The 16476-nt window shown below is 38.7% G+C and overlaps 1 protein-coding gene across 2 annotated transcripts in view; it reads right to left on the bottom strand.

Annotated features, from left to right (window-relative positions):
• Window positions 1-14660, bottom strand: part of cers6 (ceramide synthase 6) — a 36537-nt gene extending 21877 nt beyond the window's left edge. Inside the window, exons 1-3 of one of the 2 annotated variants that reach the window (XM_046845570.1) lie at window positions 14269-14660; window positions 11057-11162; window positions 3389-3519 (exon numbers count right to left, since the gene is read on the bottom strand). In XM_046845570.1, coding sequence (XP_046701526.1) covers window positions 3389-3519; window positions 11057-11162; window positions 14269-14438 — 407 coding nt within the window. In that variant the 5' untranslated portion in view covers window positions 14439-14660. The remainder of the gene's footprint in view (window positions 1-3388; window positions 3520-11056; window positions 11163-14268) is intronic. The other variant, XM_046845571.1, reaches the window with a different exon arrangement.
• Between the last annotated feature and the right edge of the window lie 1816 nt (window positions 14661-16476).

Raw genomic sequence — 16476 nt, 5'->3', positions numbered from 1 at the left:
TTGAATAGAAAATGCAAATATGAGTGGAAATATGATTTATGGCTGTTTTGCTCCACTCTTAAACGCTCTGTCGAAAAAATATCTGACACTGACCACACACACTGTGGATTGCTAAAGTCATATGGTGTTTCTATGACGACTTCGATTATTCCTTGTGCTCTGTAGGCGTCGAGAAATTCAATCTCGCTTCAGCATTCACTCTGTTGTACAAGACCAGAAGGTGTTGGAATCGCAGTGAGCGGGAAACAGGGCAAATCTTAAGTGTAGATATACTCTGAGCTGCAAGTTTTTTAGGTGCCACTGCCTGATATCTGTTTTCATTTGTCATTATTTTCAAGCGAACAATCACATTCCTGTTATCACCTCTAAGTGAAAGTAAAACGCATCGTACCTGCACCAACCTCTTCCTTTTTCATCTCTCTAAGTGGTAGCTTAGTGGTTCTGGGTTACTGATCTGAACATCAGGAGTTCAAGCCCCAGTAACACCAAGCTGCCTCTCTTGAGGGGCCCTGTATCATGGCTGACTATGTGTTCTGACCCCAGCTTCCTGACAGTACTGAGATATTCGAAGAAAGAATTTCACTGTGCTGTAAATCACATGTGACAAGTAAAAAAAAAAAGCCCCTTCAAATTACTCATATGAGAAAAAAAATACAAATGAAACTGAAATGAAGCGTATGACTTTCAGAAAACTACAAGGCCTCCTACGCTGAAGACTTTCTCATGTTTGGTAACATACAGCTGTACCACTGACTATTACAAAGCATTGATATTGAAGACTTTCTTCCAAAGGTTGCAAAATAAACATATCCCTACAAAATGCTATCATTTCATAACAACTTCATAATTTTTTCCCAATTTATATCTGCTATACAAGTACCTGTATACGCTTTTAGTACAGAAATGATAACATTACAGTAAGTGCATTCATATAAAGTTTGGAGTTGGAACTACTTCTGTGCTGTTATATATAATATACCTTTTCAGACCCACCAGAATGAGAATATTCAACTCCACTGGGCTATACACACCATTTATCTGAATCAAAACTGACAGCACCTGGACATTAAGTGTACCTAATAAACCTGGTGTATTTTTAACACCCCGTTTTTTTGACATACTGTTACATAATATGTGAATAACGGAAGCAGTGAAAGTGTATGTAAGTGCAGCAATTTAGCGGCTCAACTGAAGACTCACATGCTCACACTGAACTTCATTTCCTGGTATAATTTTAAATTGCAATTTTCGTAAATTATGTTCAAAAGCAGCTCTGTTTTCCACACAATTGAAAAACTGTTTTATGCATTTTAAAAATTCTCTTTTAATTTGACATTATTTATTAGAAAGAGGCAGAACGGAGGCGGGTCTGTGCCGAATGTGTCTCTGAGTGCTACAGACCGAGAGATGTTCTCAGAAACAGAGAATGTTCCCTAATCAACTGTCCCTGGCCTCAGTGTGGCCATCACTTTGCTTCAGTTAGTTATTAAAAAAAGAGGAAATGCAACGGAAAGCAATTTCACAACTTACCACACAAAACATCCTGCAGAAAGAAATAATTGCATGGAAATTATGTCTGAGCCTGATGCGAAAACAGTTTTCACCACAGCCATACAGGCTGTTTGAGAACTATGGCAAAGTCAGCCACAAGAGTAGTTTTCTACAGTAAGTAGGCAGTAACACTTCTGTAATTTCAACAGGATCTGTAAAGATCGCCGCTATTTCGGCTGCAAAAAAAATAAATAAATAAATAAATAAAATAAAATCACAAATCTGATTGGTCAGAATGGCTGGGCAATACATGTTGCTATTATGGTAAATGATTATGCACTACAATTTCCTAAAATATAGTTGGTATATAGTTGGAAACGTCCTTAATATGTTCCTTATCCTTATATTTTTGTTATTTTGCCCAGCCTTCAAAAGCATGGCTCTGAGAGTATTGCTAGCTCTAATTCATATCACAGGTTTACATTCATTCACATATATATTTCAGTTACAGCTAATACACATAATCTAATATAAAGATTAATGTACAAATTTAAACTCAAAAGTTAAGGCTCAGTTACGAGTTAATGATGAGAAGGTTGAGGTTTCAAGCCAAAGCACTGCATCTATTTTTAACCTTGAGCAAGGTCTTTAACCGTTTCTACTCCAGCTGCACTGCATCTTGGCTACCCCTCGCACTGACCACTAATTCCTAACAAGATAGGGTATACAAAGAAAAAGAATTTCACTTTGCTGAAAATATATTTTTATCCAATAATTACGGACGGAGTCTCCAGAGAACTGCACTATTTGTCGAAAAAAATAATAAGCTGCATTTTTTTTTTTCTTAACTTCGATACAGCTGCTATAACATAAGTAATAACGGGAACTAAAATGTTTCCTGAATATGCCACTAAATTAAACAAAACTATAAGTTGGGGTCTAAAAAAGCCTGTGGGCCAAAAGTAAATGCTGCATAATGCTGTGTAAATCTCTTTTATTCTCAGCGCAATACTTTGAGAAAGCTGAAGAATTGTTTGGTTTCGCAACAATGACAAAAACTACATTATTTCAAAACAGCAGACAATTTCCTCTTGTCTTAGCTTCCACTGTTTCCATAATAAGCTGTTACGAAACATTCGATATCTGCACCTTCAATTACACATTTAAAATAACAGTCAAATTCGTTTATATTCTCCACATTTGATTTCAATTTACATTTATGCAGCTTAAAAATAAAACAAAAATATTATGTTATATTAGAAATGAAGATCTGTGGCAATGGTATTTTTGCCCGTTCTTTACAGGTCTCATATTTATTTCATGGTGGGCCAAGTCAAAGGTCTACATAGGCTCTAGTTTGGGCATCTTTGCTATAAGTGGATAAAAAGTACATGTTTTTAATTGAATGAATAAAAAATTATTTCAATCACTATTATTTTCAATGTAAGAGGAATAAAAACCAACTTCAGGTTTTTCTATAGCGTTACATTCCCAAATGTTTTATTCTTTACACAGTGTATATTCTTTGAGAAGAAAAATATAGATGTGACAGGGAAAGAGAAGACAAAGAATTGCATTCTGCAACTTAAGAGATATCATGAGAACATACACAATGTCCCACTGCTTCATATCTGTAAAGGCAAAGCCTGACCATTGGAGTGTAAACACTTCCCTGTTTTTCTAGAGTTAAACAAGCAGCTGTGAGGTTTAATACACTTTTCTCTTTTCCTACTGAGCCAAGCACAGTGAGTGCAGTTTGTCTTAACAAAAAATACATAGAAAATCTTTTGGATTATAGCGAATCTGCTACAGTTTGGGGAAAAAAACATGCTGGTAGTGACTCAGCTGACCACATTTCTATTTAAACAGGCCCAAAAAAAGCTATGACGAGTCTTACATGCTTTCGCAGAAGCGGGTGAGAGTGCTCGGTTTCTCTTGATTACGTCTCTGTCGAAACCAGCGCTGGATTGTCCTCACGTCCCAGTCCAGCTGCTTTGACAAGCCCTCTAACCTCTTCTCATCAGGATGCTGAGAGACAAAACAATACACGTCAGAGACTAAGCAGCACTGGTATGACTACTCAGAACTAGGAAGGAAACGATTCTTCTAGTTACTTTAGTAATTCAAAAATAAAAAATCTTTGAGGCAAATTATTAATTATTAAGGCTTCAATAATTAAAAAAATCACAGAGTCTTCTTTTAGAGTCCTCTGATGCACCGCCCGCTCAGGACAAGTAAACACAGAAGATGCTACAGAATGAAAATAAATGTAGGAATGGGGAGAAAATTGCGGTTGGGGGGTGGGTTTGGTAGGCTGGGCGAGGAGAAGATTGAACAAGACAGATGAAGCAGAGGAGCCTCCTTCATACACCAACACTTCAATTTCAGCAATAAATTGTCAATTTTTATAAAAGGGAAACAAACCACTTGGTCATTTTAAGTGATCCATCTTATTTTCTCTTGTATATTTAGTATTTCTCTTTAATAAAGAAAAGTACTTCTTATTCGATACTCGATTAATCGATGGAATAATCGGTAGAATACTCGATTACTAAAATATTCTACAGCTGCAGCCCTACTCAGAACAATGTTTGTGCTTGGTAGTACCTTCGGTAGGCTGGTTTAGTTTGGATTACACTTCATAATCTGACAATCACCTGGTAACAATCACATACACATATACACACACACACACACACACACACACACACACACACACACACACACACTAAATAAAATTTATACTGAATGTGTGTGTACACATTCAGTATAAATGTAATACCTAAACCTCTAATCAAAACCTATTAAAACTGTCAAGTCAAGTCAAGTTTATTTGTATAGCGCTTTTCACAACAGACATTGTCTCAAAGCAGCTTTACACAAATCAACAGTGATGGTGAATGGTGTGAATTTGTCCCTGATGAGCAAGCCGTGGCAAGGACTGTGGCAAGGAAAAACTCCCCTTAGATGTTATGAGGAAGAAACCTTGAGAGGAACCCATCCTCATTTGGGTGACTAAAAAAAATTGTCTATTTGAGTTTATTCTACAGGCAGAAAAAGATCATCCCCTGTAGAAGTCATATCATCAAGGTGTTTAAAAAGGTTCACAGCAGAGCATGCAGTAAGCACCTGAGTCACTGACAGACCCATTTTTGGCTGAATTTCCCATGATGACATGTCTATGTGTTCATTAGCTTGATAGCTGGTGGCTAATGCTGGTCTTGTATTCCCTGTACTGCTGTGTACCTTCGAAACAGGATTGTTCTGAGGAGTTTACTGGAACCAAGCATTCGATTTTGACACTTCACTAAAACCTAAATATATAAGACTGGAAACAATATTAATTCTAACATTGCTCTTTATCAGAAATAAGGTTTTGTGTGGCCAAATGACACTGGAAATGAAATCCTTCAAAAAAATCCTTGAATTAAATTCTTATTTTCCACAATATATTATTTCCTGAGGACCTTCATTTGAAAAAACTGACCGACACACCGTTCTATAAGCTTGATGGAGGTTTTATTCCAAAAATGTGGCCATTATTCTGCAGGTAGCCCCACTTTGCACCTACAACAGCCTCCAGTTCTCTGTGAAGGCTTTCAACAAGATCTATCTGTGGGAATTTGTGTCCAAAAGACAAAAGAGCTTTTATGAGATCTGCCAATAACGCTGAATGGGAAGGTCTGCATCGCAATCAATTTTCCAATCCATCCCGAAGGTATTGAATGGGTTGAGGTCAGGGCTTTGTGCAGGTCAGAGTTTCTCCACACCAATCTCATCAAACCATGTGTTTGTGGAGCTTAATCTACCACAGGGGAATTGTTATGCTGGAAACAATGTTGTGCATTTGTGGTGCAATCGAAGCGTACAACTACCTTCGTCTAAAATGTGTAGAATTAATATTAAAAAAATATGCTGTAGAATTAATAGTAACCTTTCCTGGGACTAATGGGCCTAAACAATCTAAAACAGACCCCAGATCTTATCCCTCCAACAAACGTTGCTGCATGGTACAGTGCATTCTGCTGTGTTCTATTAGCATCTACCAAACCCAAATCTGTCTATCAATCTAGTAGTGATCCATGATTCATCACTTCAGAGAATATGTTTACACTGTTCCAGGGTGATATTAGGCTTGTATGCAGCTTCTCTACAATGGAAACCTATTTCATAAAGCTCCTGATGCAAAGCTCTTGCGCTAATGTTGCTTTAAACTAGCATTTTGGAACTCTGTCATGAGTGATTTAACAAAGGATAGGTGTGCTTTTTATGTCCTACTCATAGTACTTATATTGAAGTCACGTTTTTTTTGTACCCTTTTCACTGTCCATTACAGTACATGTAGACATCTAGACTACTATTACCCCATTCATATATTCAATTACTGTCGCGAATAGCTAATCTGTTAGAATGAGCTGGCCTGAGGCTGTTCTACATTTTGTCTGCGCCTTTAGTGACGAGCTGTCTGATCATCTGAACTCCGCTAATGCCGGCCAAGTCTCTGCTCATTAAGCTGAACATTTGTCAAGAAACCTTTTTTCCACTGGTGTGCCAAAAATAGTACTAGCACATCAGAAGGAGCAAGCACTGATAAACCTTGGCATGTCACACTCACCTGCATCTACCTTTAATCTGGTTCGGTGGATGGATGATACTCACTACTGAGTGCTGATCAAATGTTTTACATTTTTATTAAATCATAAGCTTTAAGCTTTTTTTAAAAATAAAATTCATGTGTTTCTTCCTCTATCATCATTGAAGACTGTGTATTGAGTGCAGCCAAAATAGGGCATAAAATGCCTAACATTACCCTGGCCTCGATTTCCAGACACAACAGACACCTAGAAATAGATGTTCGGCTGAGGTAGAGAGCTGCCCTGGAATCAGTTCACGTCATTCAGATACAAAATTATATATACATACAGTATGTCACTTAGAGTACCAAGTGAGTTCACCCCTCACATTTCAGCAACCATTTTAGTAAATCTTCTCAAGGGGCGATACTATAAAAATTTAACTTGGATATATTTTAGAGTAGTCAGAGTGCAGCTTGTACAGCAGTACAGATTTACTGTCCTCTAAAAATAACTCAACATACAGCCATTATTGACTGAATAACTCCTAACAAGAGTTTACCCTAAGTGAACATGTCACTACTTTGTCCAAAGTGTCAATATTTTGTGTGAGCACCATTGTTATCTCGCACTGCCTTAACCCTCCTGGGCATGGAATGCATCAGAGCTGTACATGTTGTTGCTGGGATCCTCTGCTGCATGCCGTTTCTCCACCTTCCGCTTGTGGATGCCCCACAGATGCTCAATAGGGTTCAAGTATAGAGACATACTTGGCCACTACATCACCTTCAGCTTCCTCAGCAAGGCAGTTGTCATATTGAAGGTGTGTTTGGGGTCGTATTATTACGGCCAGCTTTAGAAGACGCTTCCTTCTGTAATAGCGGCCATGCACTTGTTGTAGTATGCGGTCTGATCTATGGTCTGAGCACTGACAAGTGGACCTTCTGCTTCTGCAACCTCTAACGCAGTGTGGGCAGGTGCCAAATCCTGCTGAAATCAGCATCTCCATAAATCTGGTCAGCAGAGGAAAGCATGAAGTGCTCTAAAACTTCCTGGTAGATGGCTGTGCTGACCTTGGACTTGATAAAACACAGTGGACCGACACCAGCAGATGACATGACTCCCCAAACCACCACTGACTGTGCAAACTTTACATTGGACTTCAAGCAGCTTGGATTCTGTGCCTCTTCTCTCTTCTTCCAGACTCTGGGACCTTGATTTCCAAATGAAATGCAACATTTTCTTTCCTTTCATCTAAAAAGACGACTTTGGCCCACTGAGCAACAGTCCAGTCCTTTTTGTCCTTTGCCCAGGTAAGACACATCTGACATTGTCTCTGGTTCAGGAGTGGTTTGACACAAAGAATGCATCAGTTGTAGCCCATGGATACGTCTGTGTGTGTGGTGGCTCTTGAAACACTGACTCCAGCTGCAGTCCACTCTTTGTGAATCTCCCCCAAATTCTTGAATGGGCTTCATTTCACCTTTTTCTACTCTATTATTTTCTTCCTTTCAACTTTATATTAATTTGTTCGGATACAGCACTCTGTGAACAGCCGGCTTCTTTAGCGATGACCTTCTGTGTCTTACCCTCCATGTGCAGGGTGTCAATGATCATCTTCTGGATAACTGTGAAGTCAGCAGTCTTCCCCCATGATTGTGTAGCCTGAACCAGACTGAGACACCATTTAAAGGCTCAGGAAACCTTTGCAGGTGTTTGGATTTGACTTTGCATCATTTGGATCCCACTTCATGTAGAGTTTCCTGTATGTATTCCTTCATGTAGAGGACCTTTTCGAATTTTTAAAGGCTCTGGCGTGGAGAAGCTGGTGTTGGATCTATGATGATCTCAAATTAGCTGCTTAGTAGCTCCTGGTTTCACAATATCAACTGACTGTATAAGACTATAGAAAGGACATTTCATATAATTACACACACTTCGGTACTTATGTTATTTCTTATTCTCTGGTGTTTTATATTGTTTTTATGATTTATAATCACACCCTTGATATCACCCAAATAAGGATGGATTCCCCTTTTGTTTCCTCTCAAGGTTTCTTCCTCATTCGTCTAGGGAGTTTTTCCTTGCCACACTCACCCAAGAGTGCTAATCAGGGATATATACACATCATTCACTTTAATTCTTGAGTTCTGTAAATCTATGCTTTGATACGCTATAGAAATAAACAAACTTGAATTCAATTAAAACAGTGCAAACAAACACTAAATCTAAAAGCAGCAAATAACAGTAGCAGTAAATGATCACATTTTTTTTCACTGTTGTGGTTTTCAGCGAATGATTATGCAGTTTTCATTCGTTTAAAGTGAAATTACCGAGATATAAACTGGTGATGTCGTCTGTATCTCTTATCAAATTTGTGTTAATGTGTGTGTGTGTGTGTGTGTGTGTGTGTGTGTGTCTAATACAAGCTTTCTTTCCTCAACTTCCAGCTTAATCACAGAATCAGACCATCGTATTTCATTTTCGTACTTGTTCAGATTTAGATATTGAATAAGTCATTGTAGAGGGAGTTTATGTGGTTAATCTTTTGCTCAATGACTCACTGGCAGCAATGTTTTTAAGATAACAAATGTAGAATGATGGGGGAGGGATGGATGGAAGATTAACAAACCCTAGGACATCTATCTTTTTCACTAGTCAAATAACTTTCTATTTACAGCACTAATAGGCATTTTTAACTAGTGTAAGTTTGAAGCAAACCCTGATAAAATGTTTTATAAAAAGGATAAAATCCATCTTGCAACAGTTTGATGATTAAACATTTTTTTGAGACTTTTGAACATCAGAGTGGAGAATGAAAAAAGAAAGTAGTCAACAAAAAGAATTATGTCAACATGGGACTTTTTGAATAAGCCCCACACGCATTGCTTTCATATGCATGTTTTGTTTGTACTTAAACAGTGGGCCTCATTTATCAAGCAGAATATAAACAAATTTGTTCGGACATCATTTCGGCAGGAGCATTTACACAAGCAATGTAGCATTTATGAAAATCCAGTAAGCTTGGAAAATATTTGTGAAGGTTGTTTGGCAAGCTTCAAATCAAATGGTTTATTTATTTGTATAGTTATTGCGAATGTGTAAATGGATTACATTATCAAGTGTAAAAAGCTTGTTTACAGTTTTCCAACTACACACGCAAATGCAAAATAGTTTTGGAAACTCGATCAATTCATATAAAAAAATTACCAGAAATTCATCTATAAGAAATAAATATAAATAACCCTAATTAAAACCAAGCTCTCAATTATGACAAATAAAACAAAGGTACCTTTGCTCAATACTTTTGGCACCAATTACAGCCTCAAGTCTTTGTGAGTATGATGCTACAAGCTTAGCACACCTATTTTTGGGCAGTTTCTCCCATTTTTCTTTGCAGAACTTCCTAAACTCCTTCAGGTTGGATAGGGAAAGTTGGTGCACAGCCATTTTCAGATCTCTCCAGAGATGTTTAATCGGGTTCAAGTCTGAGCTCTGGCTGAGCCACTCAAAGACATTCACAGAGTCGTCCTGTAGCCACTCCTCTGTTATCTTGGCTATCGTGTGCTTAGGGTCGTTGTCCTGTTGGAAGATGAACAGTCTCCCCAGTCTGAGGTCCAGAGCCCCTCTGGAGCAGGTTTTTATCGAAGATGTCTTTGTACATTGCTGCATTCATCTTTCCCTCAATCCTGTTAGTTCCTGCCACTGAAAACCATCCCCACAGCATGATGCTGCCACCACCATGCTTTCCTGTAGGGATGGTATTGGCCAGGTGATGAGCAGTGCCTGGTTTCCTCCAGACATGACGCTTGGCATTAAGGCCAAAAAGTTGAAGAATTTTGTTTCTCATGATCCGAGAGTCCTTCAGGTGCCTTTTGGCAGACTCCAGGCGGGCTGTCATGTGCCTTTTACTAAAGAGTGGCTGCTGTCTGTCCACTCTACCATACACATCTGATTGGTGGAGTGATGTTCTTCTGAAAGGTTCTCCTCTCTTCACAAACAAACACTGAAGCTCTTTCAGAGTGACAATTGGATTCTTTGTCACCTCCCTGACTAAGGCCCTTCTCCCCCAATCGCTTAGTTTGGCCAGGTGGCCCGCCCTAAGAAAAGTCCTGGTGGTTCCAAAGTTCTTCCATTTACGAATGATGGAGGTCACTGTGCTCACTGGGACCTTAAATGCTGCAGAAGTTTTTCCATACCCTTCCCCAGATCTGTGCCTCGGTACAGTCCTGTTTTGGAAGTCTACAGACAATTCCTTAGACTTCATGGCTCTTTTGTGCTCTGACATGATGCACTGTTAACTGTGGGACCTTTTATAGACAGGTGTGTGCCTTTCCAACTGATGTCCAATCAACTGAATTTACCACAGGTGGACTCAATTTTTAGTGTCATGGCAAAGGCTGTGATTACTTAAGTACATGTGATTTTGTATTTCATTTTATAAATAGTTTTTAAAAAAAACTTATTTCATATTGTCATTAATGGGACATTATTTGTAAAATGTTAAGAAACAAACTATGAATTTAATCCATTTTGGAATAAGGCTTGAACATAAAATGTGGAAAAAGTGAAGTTCTGTGGAAACTTTCCGGATGCACTGTATTGTCATCTTGATGTAGTCCTGTGTGTAGTTAGTTTTGTGTTGTCCAGTGTAAATTTATGTTGTTTTATGTAGCACCATGGCACAAGTGGAGGAACGTCATTTCAAGGTGTACTATATCCACTGTATATGATTGAAACGATAATAACAACCTGACTTGACAAACGCTTGCAAGTACCGAGAAAACTGTCTCTTCAGAAATGTTTGTAAATCTACTGGGTATTATTACACACACAATTAATAACTGAGGCACAGTGGATTGTTCTATGATTCATAACAAATAACTACATCTGAACAAGGATAAATGAGAGGTTAATCTTCTGCCTCTGCAAAAAGGGGGCCATGAAATGCAATTTCACACTGTTTATGGTGTAAGAAAAACTCTGCATACCATGGTGATAGCAGTGAAGACTTTCTCCAAAATGGCATTTGCTTGAGCCTTCCGTGGGCCGCTCGCTTGGATTTTCAGTCCCAGAGCGCATGGTCTTGCAATGAACCTGACAATAAAAAAGACAATATGGCTTAGTGGTAGTATTGTGTCTGGTGTAAAATTCTCTATTTAGAAAGACCAGGGTTAGCCTCAAAATTAAACTCAACATTACTGCACACTAACTCGGGTGAATTTAAAGACCCCAACATCATCATCATCATTTTTCCATTCAAAATAAAGGAATGTCTGGTTCTGCTTAAGTCTCACGAATACAATGGGAAAATGTTTCCTTATTGTAAACAGAAAAATACACAACCAAGTATGGCAGTATGAAGCACATCAGGAACCAGACATTGAGGAAGTAGCGGTTAATAAAGCCACATGCAGAAGAGAAGTGTACGCTTTAAATCACACTTGTATGTCTACATAGACTTGTCAATTAATTCAAAAAATAATTCAAAAAATTTTTAAACAGTTTGAGTGAAAGACATAAAAGCACACGAAGCAAAACACAAACATTGTAATGTGATCACATGGCATTAAAGATCCTATCATACTTGCATTATGGTTGATTTGTTTGGGAAACAGTGCGCAGTTATTTATAATGCTGCACAACTGCACAGTCTATTAGTCTGCACTCAGAATACACACACACACACACACACACACACACACACACACACACACACACACTCACACACACACACACACACACACACACACACACACACACTCACACACACACACACAAAAATGCGTCCGTTTCGTCACAATCCATGTAGAAAAAAACTACACATGGGATTAATAGGAATAACAGACCTTCTTCACTCCCAAAAATTTTTCCATAGTCAAATGTAAGTGGAATAAAAAAAGACCTTAAGTAAGTTGAATTCAAACTCAAACACAAGATTAAACTCATATAAGACTAAGTTTTTAAGAACAGTACCAATGAAGAGGTAGGGAATGTCTGTGAAGATTAGCCCGGGCATTTTTCTTGCTTTTTATTTTGTTATATTCGGAGGCCTATTTATGATTGAGCTCTTATTATAATGACCCTGTTTGACTGGCCACTTCTTGATTGGCTTAAAGCTTGAAACAAGTAGGGCTATAAATAATCTTGACATACAAATAAGTGCATTGCTGGTTAAAAGTTCAGGAATAAAATACGCCTTTGCTAATAAATAGCATCTAAAAATCGTCTAAAAAGTTTTAGAACCCCTAACTTTCTGATCAACTCCATTTTTAAAACCTTGAACCCTGGGACGCAGTATTAAAAGAGCTAGAAAGAATTACACCAACTTGGACCATCTTGGGAATTCAAAGTTGCAGTTAATGCAAATCCATTCATCATAAATAGTTCTTGACTGTACAGCTAATGGGGTACACGGCCGAACAATACTGCCGCGAAAAAAAGTATTATATGTGTCTGTATACAATAACTCACTGAGTGAGAAATTTCATTGCACAGTGAAAATTGATGTGCGGATAAAATGCACAAGAAATACACAGACACCCTTATAAAAGCTTTTCCTTTGCCTTTCACGTCGCAGAAAGGCATGCATTTATACCCAAAGATATTGCTATATAATGATATCAGAGCAAGGTCTACCGCTTTATGAATCTTTATCATAAACAAATATCTCCAACTGTGAACACCCAAGATACATTATTTCTTCAATCAGGTACTCGATTACTAAGTAAACACATATTGTTGAGAGAAATATTGATGGAAGGCTAAAAGCTCTTTGTCCTATAGGCAGACTGAATGACAGAAAACAAGGTGCAGGGGGTTTGTAATGCTTTTCGGGTCAAACAATCCTTGAATGGCAAACAGTATAATAACACCGACACAGAGAGCGCTGAAGGTTGGTAGAAACAAAACTGCAAGCAGTACCTCCAGTATTTCACTGACAAGCTAAATGAAGCTGTCATTCTACTCTCAGACATAAAGGACTTATGAGCGAGGTTCACACATACAGCGACCTGCAGTGACACGTCAACCAGCGACCATTAGTTTCAGTAAGAGCTGGTGGTTTCGGCAGCATGAGTCAAGGCGATCCATTGTGGGTGTGTTCAATGACATGAAAAAGTTCTAAAAAGTTGAGCATGTATGAAGCGATTATGTGCTACCATACGATCAAGTAGAAAGCAAGTGACTCAATTCATTTTTATTTGTATAGCAATAACAATACGATAAAAAATGAATGTTCTTTATAACTGTACGTTTGTCCCTGATGAGCGAACAGGTGAAGATTCGTTTCCTGATTTGTTGTCGAGTTTGTGGCAGCCGTTGATATAAGTTACTGCAACATTATAACACTGAACCTGGCGATTTGCAGCAATGAAATCTGTGCATGTCTGTATGCAGCATCAGATGCACTTTTCCTTTGTACATGGGTAAATACCGTACAGTGAACAAGCTCTGGGGACCTTTAAATGTCCCTGGGGGGGTCGGTTTTGAATAAGTTACAGTGTTGTATGCCTAAACAGGTTACCGGTATCAGTTGTTTTTAAATAACCCGTCTCTGGATTGGAATGGGTTTCACGTGTGCCTCAATAACACAAAATCATGTCAAGCTATAAATAATGTCCTGATAACGGGACATCCTATGACTGGGGGAAAAAACGTTATGGTACACATCTTATCTTAAAAAAGTGTTTATTTAAAGGTGGTGGTTTTTTGTGCCATTTCTTTTACAGCTGATGGAGCAGAAGAAAGTTTGAGATCTTTTCTTTTGTGTTAGTCCTTCAGCTGGGAAGATCCATGGAGACGCTTTAAAACGTCCATCAAGCAGTTGCTCGCTTTTTTAGTGTTAAAATACAAGAGATGTGGATTTGATGATACTAAAAGAACGGCATGGAAAAGTGGAGATTGGTGGGGTTAGGAGTGAGAGTAAAGAACTGAAAAGCTCAGATCGTGATGCTCTTCTTTCAACACCTAGAGGATGCGAGATAAGCGGCCCGTATCGCACTGCTGTCATTGTCTCTGAATGTGTGTGTGTGTGTGAGAGAGAGAGAGAGAGAGAGAGAGAGAGACCTGTCCCATTCTGCTACCGCATGCACACACACACACACACACACACACACACACACACGTTTACTCCGAAACAGTGGGCAAAAAAGCTCTCAGCCTCACACACTGGCATCATTCCGGCGGGGATGTTACACTGTACCTCTCAAACACGAGTCGGATGATGAAGATGAAGAAGGCCAGTGGACACGCCACGTACAGATCCTCCGCCTGCGGGAACGTGGACTCCTCAGTGTTCTTCAAATCGGCCCAGGTCACGTTATGAGGCAACCAAAACCTCTCGTTCCAAAACCACACCAGAAAGCCAGCCATGACCCCCTGATCCACTATACTGGTGCCTTTTACACAAGCCTCTGGTGAAAGTGTAATGGATGGTCACCTCTCTCTCTCTCTCTCTCTCTCTCTCTCTCTTCACTGATGTGTGCAGGTCAGGACGATGTAGCAGGCTTAAGGTTTTGTTCCACACTGAAAACGAGTCGAAATCCAAATAGCTACTTGTTGCACTATGTAGTGCACTATGTAGCGCGCATTGAACCATTACTGCGTATACAAGTGAGGGCGCCTATGAAGAAAATGCAGAGCTGTTTAGGCTTCAGCCTGGTCTGCGGTTCACTTAGCCATCGCGGATTGGTGGATTTTTATGTCAATCTCTCTTTCTCTAGCCCTCCTTCTCTCTCTCTCTCTCTCGCATCCAAGAGGGAATAAACCAAATACGCCGTATGTTACTAAGAAAAAACCCAGAAATGACAAAACCCAAGATCTCGTGTGATAATAATAGACGAGCAAATGCGTGTCTATAAGCCACGTGTGTTTACTACCTGGTGAATGGCATCACCTACTGGACCTACTGGGCAGAAAGCACATGTCAGACACGACACATTACAATGTAGGCACTCAGAAAATTACTCACACGTGGTTTTTTTTTATGTATTTTATTTATCTTGTATAATATGTATACATACATGTGACTATTCTTTTCTGCCTATTTAAAGAACTAATAACTGCACCAATGAACCATAATGAAATGTCGTCGGCTTGTTCAGTTTTAGCAAACTCAGTTTCTCAGATGAATCTGCTAGGGCAGACATGCGATAATAATAGAAACAAACTAACAAACAAATAAACAAACAAATGAAACCTCTAGCACTGAGACAAGCTGTTAATAAACCAAGGCTCTTTATCTCCCTCTGCTGGACCAAGCAGGTGTTTTATTGATTATTGATTATTGATGATGATTAATGGTGTTTATACAGTTTATAAATCCATCCCAAACCTTAATTGAATCCTCACTAGGTTAAAAAATGATAAAATAATTTGTTTATTTATGTCTGTGCTTTTGAGAGCCACCAACAGCTGGAAAGAAATTCATTGTGTGTGTCAACACACTTCGGTCAATAAACCCGTTCTGATCCTGATTCTGATTCACCTTCCCTTCTGTCGTATCCAAATGCATTTTTAATTAGTTGACAGGGTTTACTTGTGCAAGGACAGGACGGCAGATGTTTGTCAAAATGTCCAACCTGTTCACACCAGCATTCACCAACCTTTACATGTTGTGGTGATCATTTTGGCATCCATTTTTAAGACACTGTCCACACTCCTCAATATTAAGCCAAATACTTGTCCACGGTTAGAAGTCCTTTTTTAGAGTATCTACAGACCCTTTATCTTGTAAACATTACAGGTTAGACTCTGTCCCTTTTTGGTATGCTCTTAGCCAGGCGAAGATGTCTTTTAAACCAAAAACTTTTCCACTCTCACTCATCCACTTGTCCTCAGTCTCAAGACAATTCAATTCACTCTTAGAGGATTCACAGAGCTTATAAAAAGGCGGAAGATGGAAGCCATCAGTGTGACCTTTTCAGGACCGGTTTACTCTCTCATCAAATTGAGTGTTTATTAAAAGAATTATGAGGGGCACAAAGAAAAGTGGCAGGAATTAGTACAATAATGCATTTTTTTTTATCTGTTATGTATTGACTTCAGCTATGGAAGGCACATGCTTACTTTATCAATAAAACAACAATACAAAAGCACAGTGAACAAAGAAACCTGGGTAGAGTTTTTACTAATTTGCTTACTTCGATCTTTAAGTGCAGGTTATGCACTAATGATAGGTATGTTCTGGTGATCTAAGATAGTGTTTAATATGGTATAAATACATTTGAGTTTCAGCTGGTAGCATTATTCTCAGCAGAAGCCCTGTGCCATACTGACATCGTTTATGACCTTTACAAAATGTCATAGCTACTTTCCTAAATTATTAATTAATGGGTCATTTTTTCCAGTGTACTCAACCTGCATACTTATAAAGCTATGTCATTTTAACACACACACACACACACACACA

Source organism: Silurus meridionalis, chromosome 3, assembly GCF_014805685.1.
Source record: "Silurus meridionalis isolate SWU-2019-XX chromosome 3, ASM1480568v1, whole genome shotgun sequence".
NCBI lineage: Eukaryota > Metazoa > Chordata > Actinopteri > Siluriformes > Siluridae > Silurus > Silurus meridionalis.
Note: the sequence above shows the minus strand (reverse complement) of the source record. Positions and strands in the feature narration are given on the sequence as shown.